General features: G+C 39.3%; 1 protein-coding gene across 1 annotated transcript; it reads right to left on the reverse strand.

The window, feature by feature from the left end:
- Positions 1–1673: 1673 nt before the first annotated feature.
- Positions 1674–13538, reverse strand: LOC128937530 (pancreatic lipase-related protein 2-like). Its single transcript, XM_054277274.1, has 12 exons — positions 13490–13538; positions 12219–12373; positions 11115–11240; positions 10120–10254; positions 9527–9635; positions 8671–8790; positions 8434–8556; positions 6089–6204; positions 5000–5129; positions 4274–4385; positions 3095–3261; positions 1674–1843 (listed from the first exon to the last, which is right to left on the reverse strand). The coding sequence occupies exons 1-12, from the start codon at positions 13536–13538 to the stop codon at positions 1674–1676; spliced, it is 1512 nt and encodes a 503-aa protein (XP_054133249.1).
- Positions 13539–18556: the final 5018 nt, after the last annotated feature.

Raw genomic sequence — 18556 nt, forward strand, 5'->3', positions numbered from 1 at the left:
AACACACAGGTGCTGTCAGTGTGGGTTTTTTCACCTTTATTTCATAAAAAAAACCTGTCCTGTTCTGTCTAAAAATATATTAAACAAAGAAGGGCAGTGTTGATGTCTACTACACCAAAGAATAACAATTAACTCAAGAAATAGCATATGACAAGAATGAAAACAGAACACAAGGGGAAGAAATTAATGCAATGTTCTAGTTTTAGCTGAAAAAGTTGGGTGACAAAATGCATCTTTTTAAGTGGTCTAATCAGCTGTACCACACTTGTAGCACAAGTCAGCAGCCAAAATGTTCTCACATTTTGTTAGAACACAGTTGAAATCTATAGCTTAAAATTAAACAAAATGAAACTTGTATTTTTGAAAGAATATTATTTATTATTCATAAAAACCTCAAATTAGTTTTTAGAATTGCAAAAGGGGCACAGTCAGGTTTGGAGGCAGGAGAGGATGGGCTTTAAAGAAGTCTTGAGTCCAACAGGACTTTGTTTCCTTCCTGTGAGGAGTGATGCCTTACATGGCACTGATCCCACTCCTGTTTGTGCCATAAAACCCAGGGTTTTGTGATCCTGAGGAAAATATTTACATTTATTTTGCTTCAGTTCCTGACTGTAAGAAAGGCAAAAAATAGAGTCTCCTTAATTTGTGCAACTCTGGGGCAGAGAGCCATGCATGGTTTATGGAGGATGTTCAAGATGTTGTAATTACCAGTTACAGATATTTCCAAACTGTGTGGAAGTACCTGGGGCTTTTTTATATCTCCAGGGGAGAGGGAGAGGGAAGCCCCTTCTTGCTCAAAAAGAAGATGTTGCCAAGAAGTTTCCTTAAAGGGTAAAGAAGGATGAATTTCCTGCTGAGGATGGTTTCTGGTCCCACCCTGCTCGTGGGGAGATGATAAATAAAGGGTACTTTGAGAAAGCAGACACCTGATTTATCAAATATCCTGAGCAAGCTCCTTGAGCACACTGCACAGGAGGTGACAGGGTTGTGACATCTCAGGAGCATTACTGCATCATTTGAAACACACCTGATCATCAGGCACGTTCAGCCTTGTGTAACACCCCAAAACTTCTGGGGAACCTCACTGGGAGCGTTCTGCAAGAGCTGGCTGCCAGCATGGGACACCACAGAATTGCCCAATGTGATTGATACACCTAATTTCTGCCCCCAAATGATAAACCTCGCATCAGAGGCAGAAATCTGTTGCGTGCCTCAGACAGCAGCTGGTAATTAAAAAATGAAAGAATTTTTGTGGGTAGCCTGTGTTGAAACAAAGGAACTTGAGCTTATTTTGGCTGATGCTGATAACTCTTAGTGGTCGGTTTTGCTGACCAGTACAATCAAAGTGCTGACAAATTTGGAGAGGCAATGCTAATCCAAATGATGTAGCACAAGTCTGACTTCAGCATTTTCACAAAGGCAAAGTAGAGGTGGAAAATTCAGTTTCACTGGCCAAGAGAAAATAGTTTCTTCTTGAAGGCTGCCAGAAAATTCAAGTTCCTAAGAAGCACAATGCAGTTTTTGATAAAGGAGATGCCTGATCCAGGTATAGAAAAGAGTCCAGGTGGTTATTATTCACACATGTGTTTTCTGTCATTGCAACCATAAGTTCACAGGAGTGTAGCTGCCCTGCATGGAGAAAAGGTGACAGCACTAACTTGGAAATTGAACTTTCATAGAGGGCTGGACAAATTTCTCAAAGTCTGTTGAAGGAGCCTCGTTAACCCTTTGTTGTTGCCTGCAGGGTCCTCTTGCAGCTGGTGAGGGTTGGGCATTCCTGGCCTCAGCAAAGAGCCAGGGCTTGCCACATGCTGGGCTGCACAGTTCCACACCCACAGAACACGGACCTGGGAAGGGGAGAGAGTTTAAGGAAATACTTGTCAGTAAAATGGGACATTTTCATGGCAGCTAGCCAACATAATCAATATAAACCCTGGTTTTACTTCATGTTAGGCCAAAGCATAAGTTTCAGTAGACTGAGGACAAAGAGTATGTTATCTTCTTTTTTTAATTGACTAATTATTAACTTTTAGGATGTGTTTGCCTTTTTGATTTTTGATCAGGCTCCCTTAGCATCAGGAACAGGAGGGTGCTTTTGAAGGGAATTGCTCCCTCCATTTCTCCCACTTACCACACTTTGGTTTACGTGACAGAGTGGGATGTGTTGGAACCCCGGATGCTGAGAATTTCAGACTTGCTGTGCTGACAGGCACTGACTCCCAAAAGAACACTGCATTTGACCTGCGGCCGTGGAGAAGCTTCCAAAATGGAATGACAGAACTGGGATTGTGGGTGTGGAGTTTGAATAGAAGTGTGTGATATCACATGGGGGAAAACTTAGAGTTTAAGGTTTTAGAATATAGTAATATATATAAAGCAAGATGGAAGTTTTAGGGTGGAGGCTGGTCCTTCTTCACCTTCTTCTTTATCTTCTTCTTCTTTATCTTCTTCTTCTCCTTCTCCTTCTTCTTCTTCTTCTTCTTCTTCTTCTTCTCCTCCTTCTCCTTCTTCTTCTTCTTCTCCTTCTTCTCCATGGATTTGGATGGTTTTGTGTAATTGGATAGAAAAGTTTGCATTACAGGCCATGGGTGATTGGTTATTGGTTAAAAATTATTTAGGTGTAATTTCTTAATTGGACAGTTTATCCTTAAAATACCTTGTAGGGAGAGCTACACTGCCATTTTTTACCTTGTTAAAGTACTGTAGAACTCACAGCTTGTGAGACTGTAACATAGATGAGAATGTATAAACATCTAAATCCAAACAAGAAATCCCATCTAGTGATTTAATCCTGACCTTGGCAGAAAAGGGGCAAAGAATCCATTAAGGTGGATGCATAAACTGGGCCAATTTTGGTTGAAACTAAACAAGAGATATGTTCCAAAAGTGTCTCTAAAGTCCTGCAGCTGGCAGTGGCTGCCAGGCCCATTGGCTCAGGCTGGAGTCAGCATGGAGCACCTGCCCAGGCAGGTACAGGGCTGAACCCTGCAGAGCTGTTTCTGTGTGCTGGGCTATGTGCCATGGAGAGCTGGGCACATGAAAATGCAATTTAAGAGAAAAAACTTCTACCTTTACATCATTAGATTATGTACTTACATATTCCCGTTTTCCCCTGATATTATTCTGACTTCTTCAGCTCCCATGCAGCCTCTGTCTGCATGACCCAGTTGCTTTTTCCAGAGGAACTCAACTTTTGAAATGTTCCCAGAAATTTCTGTATCAATGTAGTTCAAGTATGTGTTGCCTGGTTTGAAAGTTCCCCTGCCAAAAGAAAAGCACAGAAGTGATGCTCAATGTTCTACACAAATGAGGGGGAAAAGAAAACTTGACTATAGGGAATAAGGGAGATGAGCTGAGGGGTGCCATGGGAGTTGGGGCTTTGAATGCTACTGCTGGAAAATTATGAGGTTTTTTAATAGTTTTGCTGAAATTCCTGTGCCTTTCATGATGAAAACACTTATCATTTAGCACAGCCTTTGTCAGTATCACTGTGATTTATTCTATACATTGCTTTTGAAAAATAAGATCTATCTTCAAATAAATCCAAGTCAAAAAGTTCTCTCAGTGTTTCTGGTTGCTCTCAACCATGAAAGAAATTGAAAATTATAGTTTACATTTGCTATCTCTGTTCACTCTAACAAAACACAAATTGTAATGTGACATTAAAATTGAAATTATCTGTGAGTTTATTGCTGCAGTGGTGTATTTATAAGCAAAGGTACTCCTGGTACAGACCAGTAATGAGGCTGTGTTCAAACACAGAGGAGGTTGGTTTTGTCATATTGAAGCTGGGTTGCTGACCAGCATCTATTTATTGAGATTTAAATTCCCATTTACTAGAAAAGGCCAGGCTGAGTGGACAGGAATCCCATATTCCAGCACAATTCATGGGTGAGCTGCAACTTTCTAATTCACATATCCCCCAGAGGAGGGGATAATTGGATGACTGTAGATCTCTGAGCTCTTTTTATTCTCAGAGATCACCAAATCATGTTTGAGTCCCACAGCAGCCACAGAGCTCTTGCCCACTTTGCTGGGCTAACATCAACCTCAGAAAACAAAAGAAAATACAGAGCAAGAGGGACCAGCAAACAGATTTTTACCACAGTCTGCAGCACAAGGAACTTCCATCATTTATCAGGTACAAGTCTGTAATTTACAGTGTAAATCACAGACCACACAGAACAAGGTGACGCATGTAAGAAAAGCTGTGTGTACATTCCATGTGCTAACAGGGATAGAGCCACGTCTCCAACAGACACATTAAACTTACTTGTCAATGGTATATTTTTTTCTGAAGCCATTAGTTCCAGTCAAGGCTACATCTATATTTCCCTTCATGGTTTCTGTTGCACATACTTTGACGTGTATCTCTTTTCGCCAGCCTTGGGAAGCAAAATCAAATGGATTACAGTTGTAAGGAGATTTCTCTCCTAAAGGTTAAATTTCTTATATGTTTCAGTGCCTCTAAGAGAGAGAAAAGGATTGAAAAAACATGCTTATAAGCAAAAAACACCTCCGACAAATTGAAGTTCATTTATTAATTTTCCTATTTCCCCAGTCCTGTGGCTATTTCTACATTAATCACAACTAAAACCATATTTCTTATTGCTCCCTGCCATTTTGACTTGATGAGCTCGGTAAAAATATCACGAAATGCTCCAGTTTTATAAATTTTGCCAATAAAAACAATGCAGCATTTTAAAATTTGAAATTATGCACTTCCAGCATAAAATTCCCCCCAATTTCAGCTTTATAGAATTTTTGAAGTCATCACATAATAACCAAGTTTAACCCAAAGGTGAGCATCATTTGATCTGTTTTTACAATTATCTCAGCTTTCCAAAATAATGCTGGTACTGCATGTTCCCAACACCTAAAATTCTGGATGTTTTATTGAGTGCAACTCATTAACTGCAGCAGCTCTGCAGAAGTGTAAGGTCCTTTTTCACACATAATTCATTGCCATTTTAGAATACACCACAAAATGAGCACTTACGAGCATATGGAGGGGAGGGCCCTGTGTTTAAATAAACCTTTTGCTCTTCTTTTTTGGTTTTATGTAAAAACTTATCAGCATAATGACCCATCAGTGGGCATCCTTCTTCTGGACATGGAAAGCACTCTCCCTGGGGGGAAAATAAAAATGTGTGTTATTAGACATCATCTATTTATATCTCACTTCTTAAATTTTAGGAAATATAATATAATATATAGGAAATATAATATAATTTTAGGATATTTCAGCTTTTCCCCAGTTTGTTTGCTTGTTTGGGTTTTTTGTAGGTCTTTGCTTCTCAGTTCAGATCATATCTTCAGAATTTATCATTGTGGTTCAAAAAGGAGTTGAGGTGGTCAGTCATTCTTATTTCATCTTGTTGAAAGTCAGAGACAAACAGGTTGGACATCTGGCCTAATTCCTTGCAGGGACCGTAAGTAAATACCATAAAGACTGTTGTGCCTTGCTACCTGATCTGTAATGTCCAGGTAATATGTTCATTTTTCATAGGGTCCACTGGGAGGTTTTCTGCTGGTTATAGGATGGAAAACCACATTTCCAGGCGGGTCTGGCTGAATATCTCACCCATATGGTAAAAATATTTATGTTTAGGAATACTGGAGTTTAGGAAGGTTGGGCTTTCCAGTTGGGATTTGTTCTGCTGGGATTGTCAGCTCTTTATCCTTTATTCCCATGCAGAGCCTTAATGAATTCAATCTACCTACACAGATCAGACAATCAGATCAAGACCTTGACATCCATTAAAAGAAGATAAAACAAGATAAGCATGAAAGCAGGTTAATTGCAGTGGGAAAAAATAGCTCTGCTGTGTTTAGGTAGTTCAGTTTTGATATGTGGGAGGTTCTGTTCAAACTGGTATTTGTGGACCTTTGGCTATTTGTGTATTTGATGAAAAAAAGGCAAAATCATCATCATCCCTTCTGCATAGTGAAATTGCTTGGGTTTGGGTATGATCTGGTTCTAAATGTCCCCTGTTCCCATATCCCATGATCCCAAGTGTAGAAGTTGTCCCAGGAATTATTGAAAGAAATAATTAGGCTCTCAGATAAATCCAGACCTGGCACTTACCAACACAAACTCTTGGTATGTGTCACACTGGTACCCAACAAATCCATTTGGAGTGATGATGCTCTCAGCATAATACCTGAGACTTCTTTTGTGTCCACATCCAAAAGATCTGTATGCTGGGGAAAAAACCAAACCAACAAAAACCCCAACAGGTAAAAAGTGGTTAAAGCAATACACTAACATAGAGTCCATGCCAAAGAAACATTTTGGGGTCTCTTTTCCTCAAAAGCACTTGCACATATAGTGATGTCTCAGGTAAAAGAAATAGCAATGATTAAAAGACATGTAAATTGTGAATTATTTGGTTTTCTAATAAGACAGTGTACTTATCCCTACATCTATTATTTTCTGTTGGAAAGAGGTAGTTTTTAACAGAGGTGAAGATGCACAAGGTGAAACAAGAAATATTTGGGAGTGTTCCCCATTGATATTTCAAAGACTGGAATATTTCATAGCTACAGTTTTTGTAAAGCATACAGTAGTTACAGTGAAGTAGTTTCCCTTTTCTTACAGTTATCACAACATGGTATTCTGTAAAATCACAGTTTCCACTAATTTCTAGAATTAAAGGTAATTTTAGCAATTATTATAAATTCAGTGGCTTTTTGGTGTTTTTAAGCACTAGAAAATGTGCAGTCATTTGATAGCAATTCTGTGAAATCCTCTGAAAAGCAGGATATTTGGCAGCGTGTCCTTGATTTTTGTCAGAACTCTTTGAAACAAGTACTTTTTCCCATCAGACTGAAACTTATAAGCAGCCAGTAAGGAAAGAAGGAAGTGCTATTTGGGTTATATTTACACATCCCTTATAGCAAATGTTGTCTTCCCTGATTCCGAGGTCTCTCCTATATCAAAAATCCATATACTAAAGTTAGGTTGTTTGTATCAAAATGGGTTTTATTCCACTTCAGCATGTGGTGGGGGCTCACCAAACCACAGGGGCAAGTCTGGGAGGCACTGAAGTGGTTGCAGACTAGCACAGGTTGTACTGAAATCAAAATTTCCCCCAACTGCAATGTTTATGCATCTTAAAGATAGACCAGCTGGTGTTGACCAGTTGACACATTGTTCTTTCCATAAGAAAAGAAAAGAAACCTCACACTAAAATATCTTTGAAAAGTCTTTGTTGTCTGTTTTTCTTGAAAATAATCTGCATCATCAAGGCTTCCTGAGTATGTTTTCTTAGTAGCTACTTCTTTAATTCAGAAGGGTTTGTGCTTTTAAACCCTCAGCTCTTACAGCTGGCTCAATTTATGTTCGTGGCAAATTCACTTAACACCTATAGTCTTTCTACTGCATCAAAAAATGTAGGGAAAAAGTCACTAAATATTATTTCTAAAGCACTTCATCCATAAAAACACTACATAAATGTAAACATTAGCAAACAATGGAGAGGTTACCAAACAAAGTAAGGTTTAACCAAGAAGAGAGAGTTAAGGCTGTCTCTATTTTTAAGAGCTCCTTGAACAACCAACTCCATCTGCTCGTGTTCAATAGAGTTTTGAGTTTCTCCTTCATGACAAAACATTGCAAAGAGCCTTTTGAAATGTCTCTGGAAAAATACTGAATTTTTTTATTTAAATGCAGACATTTTTATGCATTCCAGTTGGAAAGTGTTTTTGTTCCAAGTGACTTTTAGCACAGCCAGATTTCAGTTCTCTTTGTTACTAAGTTCTCAACCAGTTCTAAGGGAGAGCATTTTTGAAAGCAAATTATTTAACTAGTGGTAGGGATTTCAAACCATTTAGCTGTGAATAACAGATGTTCTCATTTCTGTAGGTTAGGATCAGAAGACAGGATTTTGTGGATCTATTGTACAGGATCCCAGGGTAATTCTGATTAATGGTCCAACTCTCTTTGAAGAACTACTAATGGAGCAGTCATTTTATCATCTTTTATTTTTCTGACCTTGGACTGTTCTCTTTGAAGAGACTAAAAGCTTGATGGCATGCATGAATCCCACTAATATTGGGAGTAATATCTTCCTAGGGAGAAGGAGAGCTCAGGTTTTAAAATACCCATTTTTGGATTATCCATGGATGAAATTTTACCAGTCCTTCATATGAAGAATTCCCACTGAGTTCAGCCTGTCAGCACAGTGGCAGGCTCTTAGAAAGCTTGTGATGCACAATTTTGCATGCTTTAACTGAAGTTTTCATCTAGAATTTGCCTTGTTTAGTACAAAAGAAAATTTGTAGGGTATTTCAGAGGCAGCTTTAAATGTTCCATTTTTGAGCATTGTATCCCTGTACCAAATCTGAACTATGTAAAGGTCTTACCTTATCCTAGCCTTTGTTTCTTCCTGTAACTTATAATGAGGTATTACTTATTTAAAGTATATTTACCTCTCATCAGGTCATTGATATCCCGAGTTGCAGGAGGCACACGAAGCTGCTTGCATCCTGGCATCTTCTTCCCACCATTTGGGTAAAAATCCAGGTGGCCACAAGTCTGAAGAATCCCTGGAGCTGAAATGCACAATGGATCCTGGCAGATCAGTCCCAGGTGTTCTGTAGCCAACCTGTGCGCCAATGGCAGCCTTTCAATGAAAACTTACCAAATGAAAACTTACCAAAACTTACCAAAGTCAAAGAAAAGATGACCAGCATGAGTGTGAATTATATCAACAAATTTTGCATCTGAAGGATCCAGCCTAACCATTGTGGGAGTGTACTGGAAAAGGGGCCCAGCTGGATCCAAACCTAAATGAATGGAGATGCATCTGATTGAGTAAATAATATTATCTGTATATCACCACACACAGGTTATGTATGTTATAAATATGATTGCATTTCTGCCTCTACAAAAAAAAAAATCCATTTTGTGGCCCACAGGTAGAAAAACAGGCAGGGTACTAATAGAAAACTGACTGAAGGCATTGCAGCACAGTGAAATGCTGATGACTGCTTGGTGTTACTTTTGGGAACAATGATATAAGAGATTTGGTTTATTGGGATTTTTTAATCATTTTATTGAAAAATATGAAATCTTCATATGTTACTCTGAACATGGTGGATTTATTTATGAACTTTTATTTGGCAAGAAGTCTGTTTTTATTTCCAGAATATCTTTGTTGAAAATGGTATCCCTTCACTTCAGTGTCAGTGAAGTCTCTTTGGAGATATAAAAAGCACAGCTCTGACCCCAGTTTCCCTGAGTTGCTTATGTGGCTGCTCACTGTGTGCATGGCTTAGACAAAGCAATGCCTATGCAGAGAAAAGAGCTGACTGGGAGAGAAGGAAAGCAGAAAATAGTGAGTTTTTAGAAGAAAGCAAAGTGTGTCTGTGTCATGACTTGTGTGCCACCATGCTGGCTGGACACTTATTTATGACAAAGCAGCACATTGCATTCTGTGTTGTATTTTTATAAAGCAGCAATGATTCTTCAGCTCTCTTGAGTGAAAATATAAAGTTTTATCAGCTGATAAAACTGCAGCACCTGTTATTCTTCCAATGCCAGGCTTCCTCCTGCCTGCCTCCCCGGCAACGTGTGCTCCAAGGCTGTGGCCGATGAAATGGATGTTGGCAGGAGAGTAGCCATACTCCTTCTGTGAAGGTTTATGGAAAGGAGAAAAAGCCAGTATGAGCATGCAAGTGACACTGCAGCATGTCCCCATGCAGTGCCAGGACATGGCCAGGGAGATGAGTGTTCTGGTGGAAAGTCACAGTTCTGGGTGATGGGATCTCTACCTAAAGAGAAGTAATTTCCCAATCATCCCACCCCTCTTCGTTTTCAGGGTGCTCATGGCTATTTACCATCTTATCCTCATACACTAAATCTAGGGGATTTCATTTTTCATTTCAGATTTTCAAACCTTTTGAACTGCTGAAAATTCATGTTAGTTTTTCAAAGTCAATTATGACCCTAAAGCAGGTATTTTCATTTGTGTGGGATTAAAGCCCTTCTATAACATTTGTACCTGCTTTACTGGGTGCTTCTTGTTCTTCCTGGCTCTATTGAATCAAACCTAAAGGTGCCACCCTGAGCACAATGTTTATGTGGACTGTGCACATTCCAGGGATGTTTTTTACCTCGAGGAAGTTCACCAGGTACTCCAGCTCAGCCCCCACAATGCGCACGTTGTTGACGGCGTCCGTGTACAGACCACTGGAGCCGCCCCTCCAGTCTGTCAGAATGCAGTTCACATCTTCAGAGTGAAACATGAACTGGTGGAGAACCGGAAAAGAACAGAGGAGAAGGGAACAGCCATTAATTACAGCTGTAGCAGGGCATTTGTAAACTGTATTTTGTTTAGTTTGTGTGATCGGTGATGACACATCTCCAGTAATTTCTACTGATGCTGAAGATCAACACAAGGAGGCAGAGTGGAACCAGTGATTAGAGGACACCCACAAGCTTTCTTCAGCTCTTGTTCCATTCCAGATGGCTTGGTTGGCTCTGAGGTACCAACTTCTCTTAATGACAGTACCCCTGTTACCAAAATAGGTCCAAGCTTTCTTCTTCAAAATTTTTATGCTTGGATCATCTAAAAGAATTCTCAAATTTGTTCTTGTTCAGCCCTGAAGTTCATAGATTATAACCAAAATATTCTATTTAGACACTTCTGCCAAACAGAACTTTCTGATATTTGTATTTTATTCTGAAACAATTTGATTTTTGGAATGTGCCAGAGTAGAATGAAACCAATCTGCTGAACAAAGCCTTTTGGTTTTATTAGATCAAATGTGTCACTCAAACTGACACGTTTATTGTGACCTTTTGCTGAGGTGAGAAAACTCACTCTTTTTTTTCCCCTTTATTATTGGCAAGGAATTGAAAAATCAATTTATTATAGCTTCCCTGTGGAGGTAAGGAGTACAGTGCACCTCAGAAGGCTGAGGTGCACTGTACTCCTAGCCAGGAACAAGACAGCAGTCATGTGGAACTGAGTTTCATTCTGACTTTTGTGCACCCTGAATTAACAAGGGAACAGAGGTGCAAATTTTACATGGGAATTTTAAGCCAGATGTGGATATTTAGACTTTCAAATACAAGCAAAATGACTGTTAAAAATAGTTGTACCTACCCTGCAGATGCTTGTTATCCAGGGGAGATCTGCTCCAGCAAGGTGGCCGTGGATAATGAAACGAGTTTTCCTGTGCGCTTGGAAATTCGAAGCTTTTATAGTTGAAGGATTTGTAGCTGAAATTTTCTGTGCCAAGAGAACCAAGCAACCAACAAACACAACAAGGATGTGATGGTTTCATCCCTCTGTACATTTTGATAGAAGGCAGAGTGCCCCAATGGTTAAGGCGTAGTTCTAGACCTGGAAAAGATGGATCTTACCCCTCATTCCTAAACTGCCTTTCAAGCCTCATTTAATCAATTAATCACTTCAACAAATGCTTCACTTCCTCTGGTTAATTGAATTAATGATACTGGCATCTTCTGCACAATGCTTTGTGATATACTGGTACGACATGCCATGTAAGTACAAGATTTTATCAAACTTGGCAATAGAAATGCAAAGATAGCATCTTCTGAAAGGTATTATGTGGTTGACTTTGAAATTATACCTATTGTTCTTTCTTTTTTCCTTTGAAGATAAGACCTTAATTGCTTCATTTTTATTTGATGGGAAATCCCACCAGGCTTACAAATTCAGAGGCTGTGGGTATTTTGGTGTGTATTGGGAAAGAAGACATTATTTTCTTTAAAAGAAAATCTGAGTACTAGCTCTGACATAATTTTTGTTATGGTTTTGTTGACTTAAAAGGGGCATGTCATGCACTAATTAGCAGACATCTCACCTTCAGTGAAAGACTGATTTGTTAAAACCCCATAGGCCCTCAGCTGGAGGAGTTGGACTTGTTCTGAAGTGACTTAATAAACACCTCCACTGATTGTGACTGCCATTTATATAAAACCCCTTAATTCTGGAGCCTTTTACCTGTAATAACTTGTGTTAGAGGGCTGTGATTAATGTATGTTGTAAATATACCTGGCTCCTCTGGGAGCTGAAATGAGGAAAAAGGGAAAAAAGATAGAAGAAAATTATCATGTGTCTAATATAGAATTTGAGATTCTCCCAGGAGTCTTATGAGCAAAATATGTGAGAAAAGAAACTGTCCCTACAATTTATTGAATGTATTGTACACTGTCAGTATTTATAAACAAAGCATTTTCTTACTTGGTATTTCACCATGTTATCTCTGGTGTAGAGAAGGAAATTTGTGTTCACAGCATCTGGAGAGCTGGGCAAGCCTGCCAGTTGTCTCCCTGGGATCCCAGCCCACGGGGGGCTGTCTGAAAAGCATCCAAGCCTTTGGTAGCAAACTTCCCTTCCTGGGGTGCACAAAGAAAGAGATACTCGTGTTTGGGAATGTCACAGGTTCTGCACACGAAGCTGGCAGGAGAGGGTTTACACCAGGAAAGCCAAATGAGCGTGATTTGGATTGGGAGGGCACTTTGAGCATTTCTCATTAAGGGGCTCAGTTGTGCTTGGGTGTTTGAGGTGAGGACTTGAACTTCAGGAGTGGTTCCTGCTGCAGACAGAGCCTGGAGCTCAGCCTGGTGAGCTCAGGATGAGTTTAGTTCAACATATTGTTAACACAGCCCTTGGAACAAGACAATAAAATCTTGATTCAGGGAAGAAGAAATCAGCTTTTGCTGTCAGCATAGAGTAGTCCTTTAGATCAGTCCTAAACTCCAGGGATTATCTAAATTGTTATTTCTTGTGCAACAGCTCATGAGGGAGCAAAAAGAAACCAAAACATTAAAATAGATACTTCTGCTTGCTCCACAACAGACATTAAACATCTCCCTCATTGTTTTCATCACCATAAGGTTTTAGTGGAAGCAATAAAGTGGAATTTGAGTGGAAGCCTGGAGCAAAGCACAGCCTCAGGATGTGTGGTCTGATCCTGAAGGACCAGTTTCACAATTTCTTTTGTGCCTTTAATACAGTAATGGTGCAAATATGACATGCGGGTGTTGCCATTAATTGTCACCCTTCCACACTGTTATAGCACAACAGTTGTGAAATCCCAAGAAATTTTTATTGCTATTGAAAAGTGCATTCTTTCCTGTCATTGAAGAGGTATTTTGGACAATGACTATTTTCTTGTTCTCTGCATAGCACTGTGAAGAGTAGGTGCCTAGGCTCTTATTACCAGAGTTGTAGTGATTTCAGGGTAGGAAATGTTCTGGAAGAATTTCAGTATCAATTTGCATATAAAAATACCTTTCTGATTCCCATTCTGTTTACTAGCTGCAAAAACCTTTACAGAATTAAAAAGTAATGAGTTAAATGTGGGAAAGACATGATATGACTCAGTGGTCCTAATGAAGAATTATGTTAAATCCATTCCAATGAACAGGTTTTTTCTAGAATATAGATATCCTGGTGTAAGCTGCACATCATTTTTACTCTTTATAGAATTTATTAATGATATGTCTCACCTCTGGCTGCATTGAGAAGAAAAAGAGTAGTGATCCATACTGCATGCATCTGAAGTGGATAAGAACACAATTCAAACATAATTGAAATTAGAATCTGGAATTCACCTAAGGGTTCCCTTAACCCACTAAAACCCCTTGAAACTCAGTACTTCAGTCATTTACTAAGATCCTAAAAAGCAACTCCTCCTCAAAAATAGTGAGGTTTCAAAAAAATAGCTTTGGGATTATTTTTGTTTGCCATGGGAATTTTGCATGATCAGGATATCCTCTAGGAATCCTTAAAGATCATCTTCCTGTCCTTGACAAACAGAAACTTTTTTTCTCTGTAGAGGTGCACTTTATGGGCATGCAAATTAAATTCTAGCAAGACTTGCAACAACATATTACAGACTGAAATTTGTCCTAGGATTTCACAGAAAAGTTACTCACAGAACTGCCATCAATGATTGCATTAAAACAAACAACCCAAGAACAAACTTCGTTTGTGCTTATAAATCATACAGATGGTCTAGAAACTCATTTTGATCACTGCTATCAGCCATGCATGCTTATCAGCCCTCATCTGCCTGATCACTTAATCACCAGCTGATAGGTAAGCACTGGGGTAAATGGAACCCATCATTTACTCCAAGGTGAAGAGGGAATGTGCATTCTCACTACTACCATGAGCAACTTATCTTCAAAGGAAAATAGGTCATTCTTTAAAAATCTAATTTAATGCCCAGATCATCCAACCAGTGCTGCACAGGCAGTGCCCTGCATCCTCTGAAATCCATATCACACTGTTAGGGGCAAAGAGTTCGTCCCTGTGAAGCCAAGTGCAGGTTCAAGCACGTCCTGCTTCCATCTCCTGTCCTCCAGCCACTCAGCAAACACCCTGCCCCTCATCACCATGATCCTTAGTTCAGTCCCTTAGATGTCCTTGGCTCCAGTGCATCCCATTTTACCTTGGCAAGGCTCACAGCAAGTTCTCAGGGTCAGCCTCTCCGCTGCTCGTGGCAAACCTTGCAGGAGCTCTTTGAGGAGCCTGGAGAGAGGCAGGGCAGCTCCGTGCCTGCCCTCCAAGGGCACGTGGCACAGGGATGCTCACCCTCTGCTGCTCCACAATGCTTGGATTCCACACAGCTGCACCCGTGGCTGTGTTGGGTAATGCCAAAAGAGATCTCCCTCTGTCAGCCTTTATCTGGCGAGATAACACCAACCAGGTCCGACCAGTTGCTGTGTGACCCCACCCACTTAATGCAAAGTTTCAAACAGGCTGTTAATGCCCTCCATTGGTTATTATTTTTCAAGCTAAAAATTGCTGGGAAGTGTGATATAAATATTGAAAAAACACAGGGCCTTTCAGGATTAGTGGGGCTGCTCATCTTGGTGCGAGGCTGTGTTACAGGGCTTTGCAAGGGTCTTCAGGGTGAAGAGAGATAGACGAGAATCTTGGCTCTATGATCAGAAGGCTGGATTTATTATTTTATGATATATAATACATTATGACTATACTAAAAGGAATAGAGAGAAAAGTTCAGAAGCTTACTAAGCTAAGAATAGAATAGGAATGAATAACAAAGTTCTGTGTCCAGGCAGAAAACAAGGACAACTCTCCCGTGAGTGGTCAGCAAATCTAAACACTCACAGAAAACCAATCACAGCTGCACCTGTTGCATTCCACAGCAGCAGAGAACCATTTTTTACATTCTTTCTTTGGGGCCTCAGCTTCCCAGAAGGCGAAAAATCTCAAAGAAAGGATTTTTATGAAAAAATGTCGGTGACAAGGCTGAGATTGTGATTTAACATCCCACCAATGGCAGTGGCAGAGCCCCCATCCATTGCATTCCACCCCTCAGTTTTGATAGCAAAACTATCCTTCCTGGAGCTGATCCCTCTCTTAAATAACTTACAGTCTTAGGCTAAATGTTCAAATTTGTGTTTGATATCTAAGTCTACTGTTGCAACATGAAGACACAAACAAGGTGTTTTAGGATGAGCTAGCATGTGTTTGCCAGGTTCAAACTGTCACTTGAGAAAATGCAGAAAGAAGTATGAAAAATGATTAAAAAATTAAATGGCTTAGTTTGTCACTTGTTATTTGTTCATCTTGTAGATCTCTTATCTCTAATTTTGCTACCAGATGAAATACCTGACTTTTCTTTCAAAAGGTGACAAAAATGCTTTTAAAGAGAGGAGAATAGTTCCTGGGGCAGATTGTCACCACATTCAATCACCATGAATCTTCATAATTAAATTGTATTAATTGCAGTAATTTTATTTTTTAGTGTTTTGATAATGATGTCATTTCACATAGTACTATATTGTTGTTATACTATTATGTTCAGGTTTCTGATCAGACTTTCCTAGAAATCTTTGTTCCTGCAGGTGTATGTGGGGCTTCTCCAATCTAAATGATTCTATCATTTTGTGTAGATACAAATGAGAAACCTGCATGCCCACATTTTAGTGTTAAACCCTGTAAGTCAAAGGGTGACTACTGACACCTCCTATGACAAGGAAGGGGAGACTCCCTTTTGGTATAATCCTTTCCACTGACTGATGAGTTATTCCATATGTAGCACACACAAATATGAACTGGGTTAAAGTGGATCTTAAAAATGCTAGGTACAAAAGCATTTTCAAGGTTTTCCTTTTCTATTTATAAAGCTAGCCTTGAAAGGTTGATTTCTTCAGCTGTATATTGCAGAAGCAAATATAGGTTCCAACTCTGTGTCCCTAAGAGAAAATTAAGAATCAAGGCTAGTATGGAGTTCAGGGAGTTCCTATTTATGTCTTCAAGATTAAGTTAGTCCAGTGAAGTGTTGAATTATCATTAATTATGAAGAGTTATCCTCCACTCACATAATTCAAGTCTGTTGTTGGGTTGCAAATTGATCAGTTAGCCAGTTACCCACAGAAGTTAAGATGACAAAAATGAAGAAGTGCTTAAAAGATGCACACACACAAAAAAATCTGCTTCCAAGTTATCCTAGGTCATCCTGGACAAAGCTGGCTTCAGTGATAAGTTATAGAACTCAGAACTGTGATGTGTGCTATACTCAGCGCTCTGATAAAGCATCACATTTGGAAGTACTTAATCTTGTTTTTTATATCATTAAGAATTCATAGACAAAGAAAGTTTGATTCATTAGAATTTAAGAGCCCCACAGAAAATTAGTATTTAATCTTACCTTCTGATTTAATTCTATTATATATAATATTGGACCAAGCCCTCATTTCATTCTATCCTGACCATTTCTTCACACTTCAGAAGGAGAGTTTACAGCACAAACATGTTGCTCCAACTTCTAAGTGAATCTTGTTGATTCAGTAAATTATTCTCGAATAATTTGAATTCATAGATTTTACCTATGCAGTGTATTTTGGTGCCTATGTTCTCAGGGGAGCCCAAGGAATGTGAATAACTCATTACATTAAAAAGACTTTCTCAAATCTGGTATTATAGTCCCAAACCATACCTGAACCCTCTGCTGCAGCATGGACTCAACTCTATCTGGTGGTGCAGACTTCAGTCAATACATCACTTACAAAATGCACTGACTTTGCCAAGTTAAAATTAAAGCAACAAAATATTAAAGGGTTTTTGATTTTATCCAAGATGAGGACATTTCTGTCTCACATCCTACGTGTAAATGCGTGCTATGCAATTTTTACAGATCAATTGAGAACATTGAGAATCAAATGAAGTTTAACTTACCCAGGCTTTTCTCAGAACACATGAAGTGACTCTTTAGGAAGGTTCTTGCTGCCTTTCAGCAGCCAGGGAGACACCACAGCTCTCCTCCAGTGTTCAAGACAAGGTTACTGGGAGAGCAAGGTATCCTCAGATATGTAACAAATTACTCAGAGGATTTGCTCCAGCTGACAGGCATGAAATGGGTTTTCTATGCTAGTTTGCTAATACCAGGAAAGCTCATAGCTCAGCAGCATTGTCAGACGTCAGCACTTCTGTGTTGGCTTCTAGAAATCTTTGCACTTTAATGGGGTTAACTGCTTTGGTATTATCTGGGGCCTGGGGAGGAAGCAGCAAGCAACAAAATGCTGACTCTCCATCCCTGAGAAGGGCCTGAGGGTTTCTCATCCCTGAGCTTGTCCAAGCTGGACTCATGCACAGCTCTAGCACACCCAGCATCCTGTATCAAGCTCTTTGGAATCATACAGATGTGAGGAGAATCATCTCCCTCCCTTTCTCTTCAGGGGTGCAGTGCCAGCTTCATTTCATGTCCCTGTTACTAGGGTGGAAGGAAAGGAAGAAGGCATTTTGTGTTTGCCTTATCTATGATCCTCTTCTTTTCATAGATGACATTCATACCTTCATCTCTGTTCTTGGCTGACTTCTTATATTTAATATTTTTTCTTATAACATGGGAAAATGATTGCTTATTCCATCAGACTGGACAAGATGGACATTAGTATTTTGCTCTCCATTGCCAAAACCAGCAAGGAAAATTCCTTCTGTCCTGAAATTTTATCAATGAATGTGTTTTTGTGAGGGATGAAGTGGCCAAATGTCTTTTTGCAGCTAAAACATAGCTTTGTGCATTCTCTCCTAAAATCTCTCTTCTTTAGCAACATCTGTAACCGTCTTACATGATGAGGTACAGTGCATATAATATCCTACAATTCAAAAAAGGCCTAATAGGGATAATTCAGGCAAGTTATTGTTCAGGGCTGGTTATTTTATTTATTTTTTCTTTTCTCTCAATTTTAATTGCACCACTGTCAAATCTTGATCTAGAAAATAAATTTTCTGGGCAGGGACCTGCCTATCCATGCACATTGCAGGATGTATAATTCAGTTTTGTGTGCATGAATAATGTGTGAATATTATAGATAGTAACAGTAATGTAAAGGTCACCTTTTCCAATGTATCAGTTGTAACAAATTTGAATTTAAAAAATCTTAAATACCAGCAAGTATTTTTCTATTCATTCCAGTCTGCTTGGCTGCTGAAAAAGATATGAAGGGATTGTTATTTATATCTGCTGTGTCATTCTTATAATCCAGCTTCTAATACTTTTATTGATGAAAATCCCAATGGCAACTCATAAAATAAAATAC

This window comes from Melozone crissalis, unplaced genomic scaffold (genome assembly GCF_028551555.1).
Source record: "Melozone crissalis strain CALT ecotype California unplaced genomic scaffold, PUWL_Pcris_2 ptg000019l_1, whole genome shotgun sequence".
NCBI classification, from domain to species: Eukaryota; Metazoa; Chordata; class Aves; order Passeriformes; family Passerellidae; genus Melozone; species Melozone crissalis.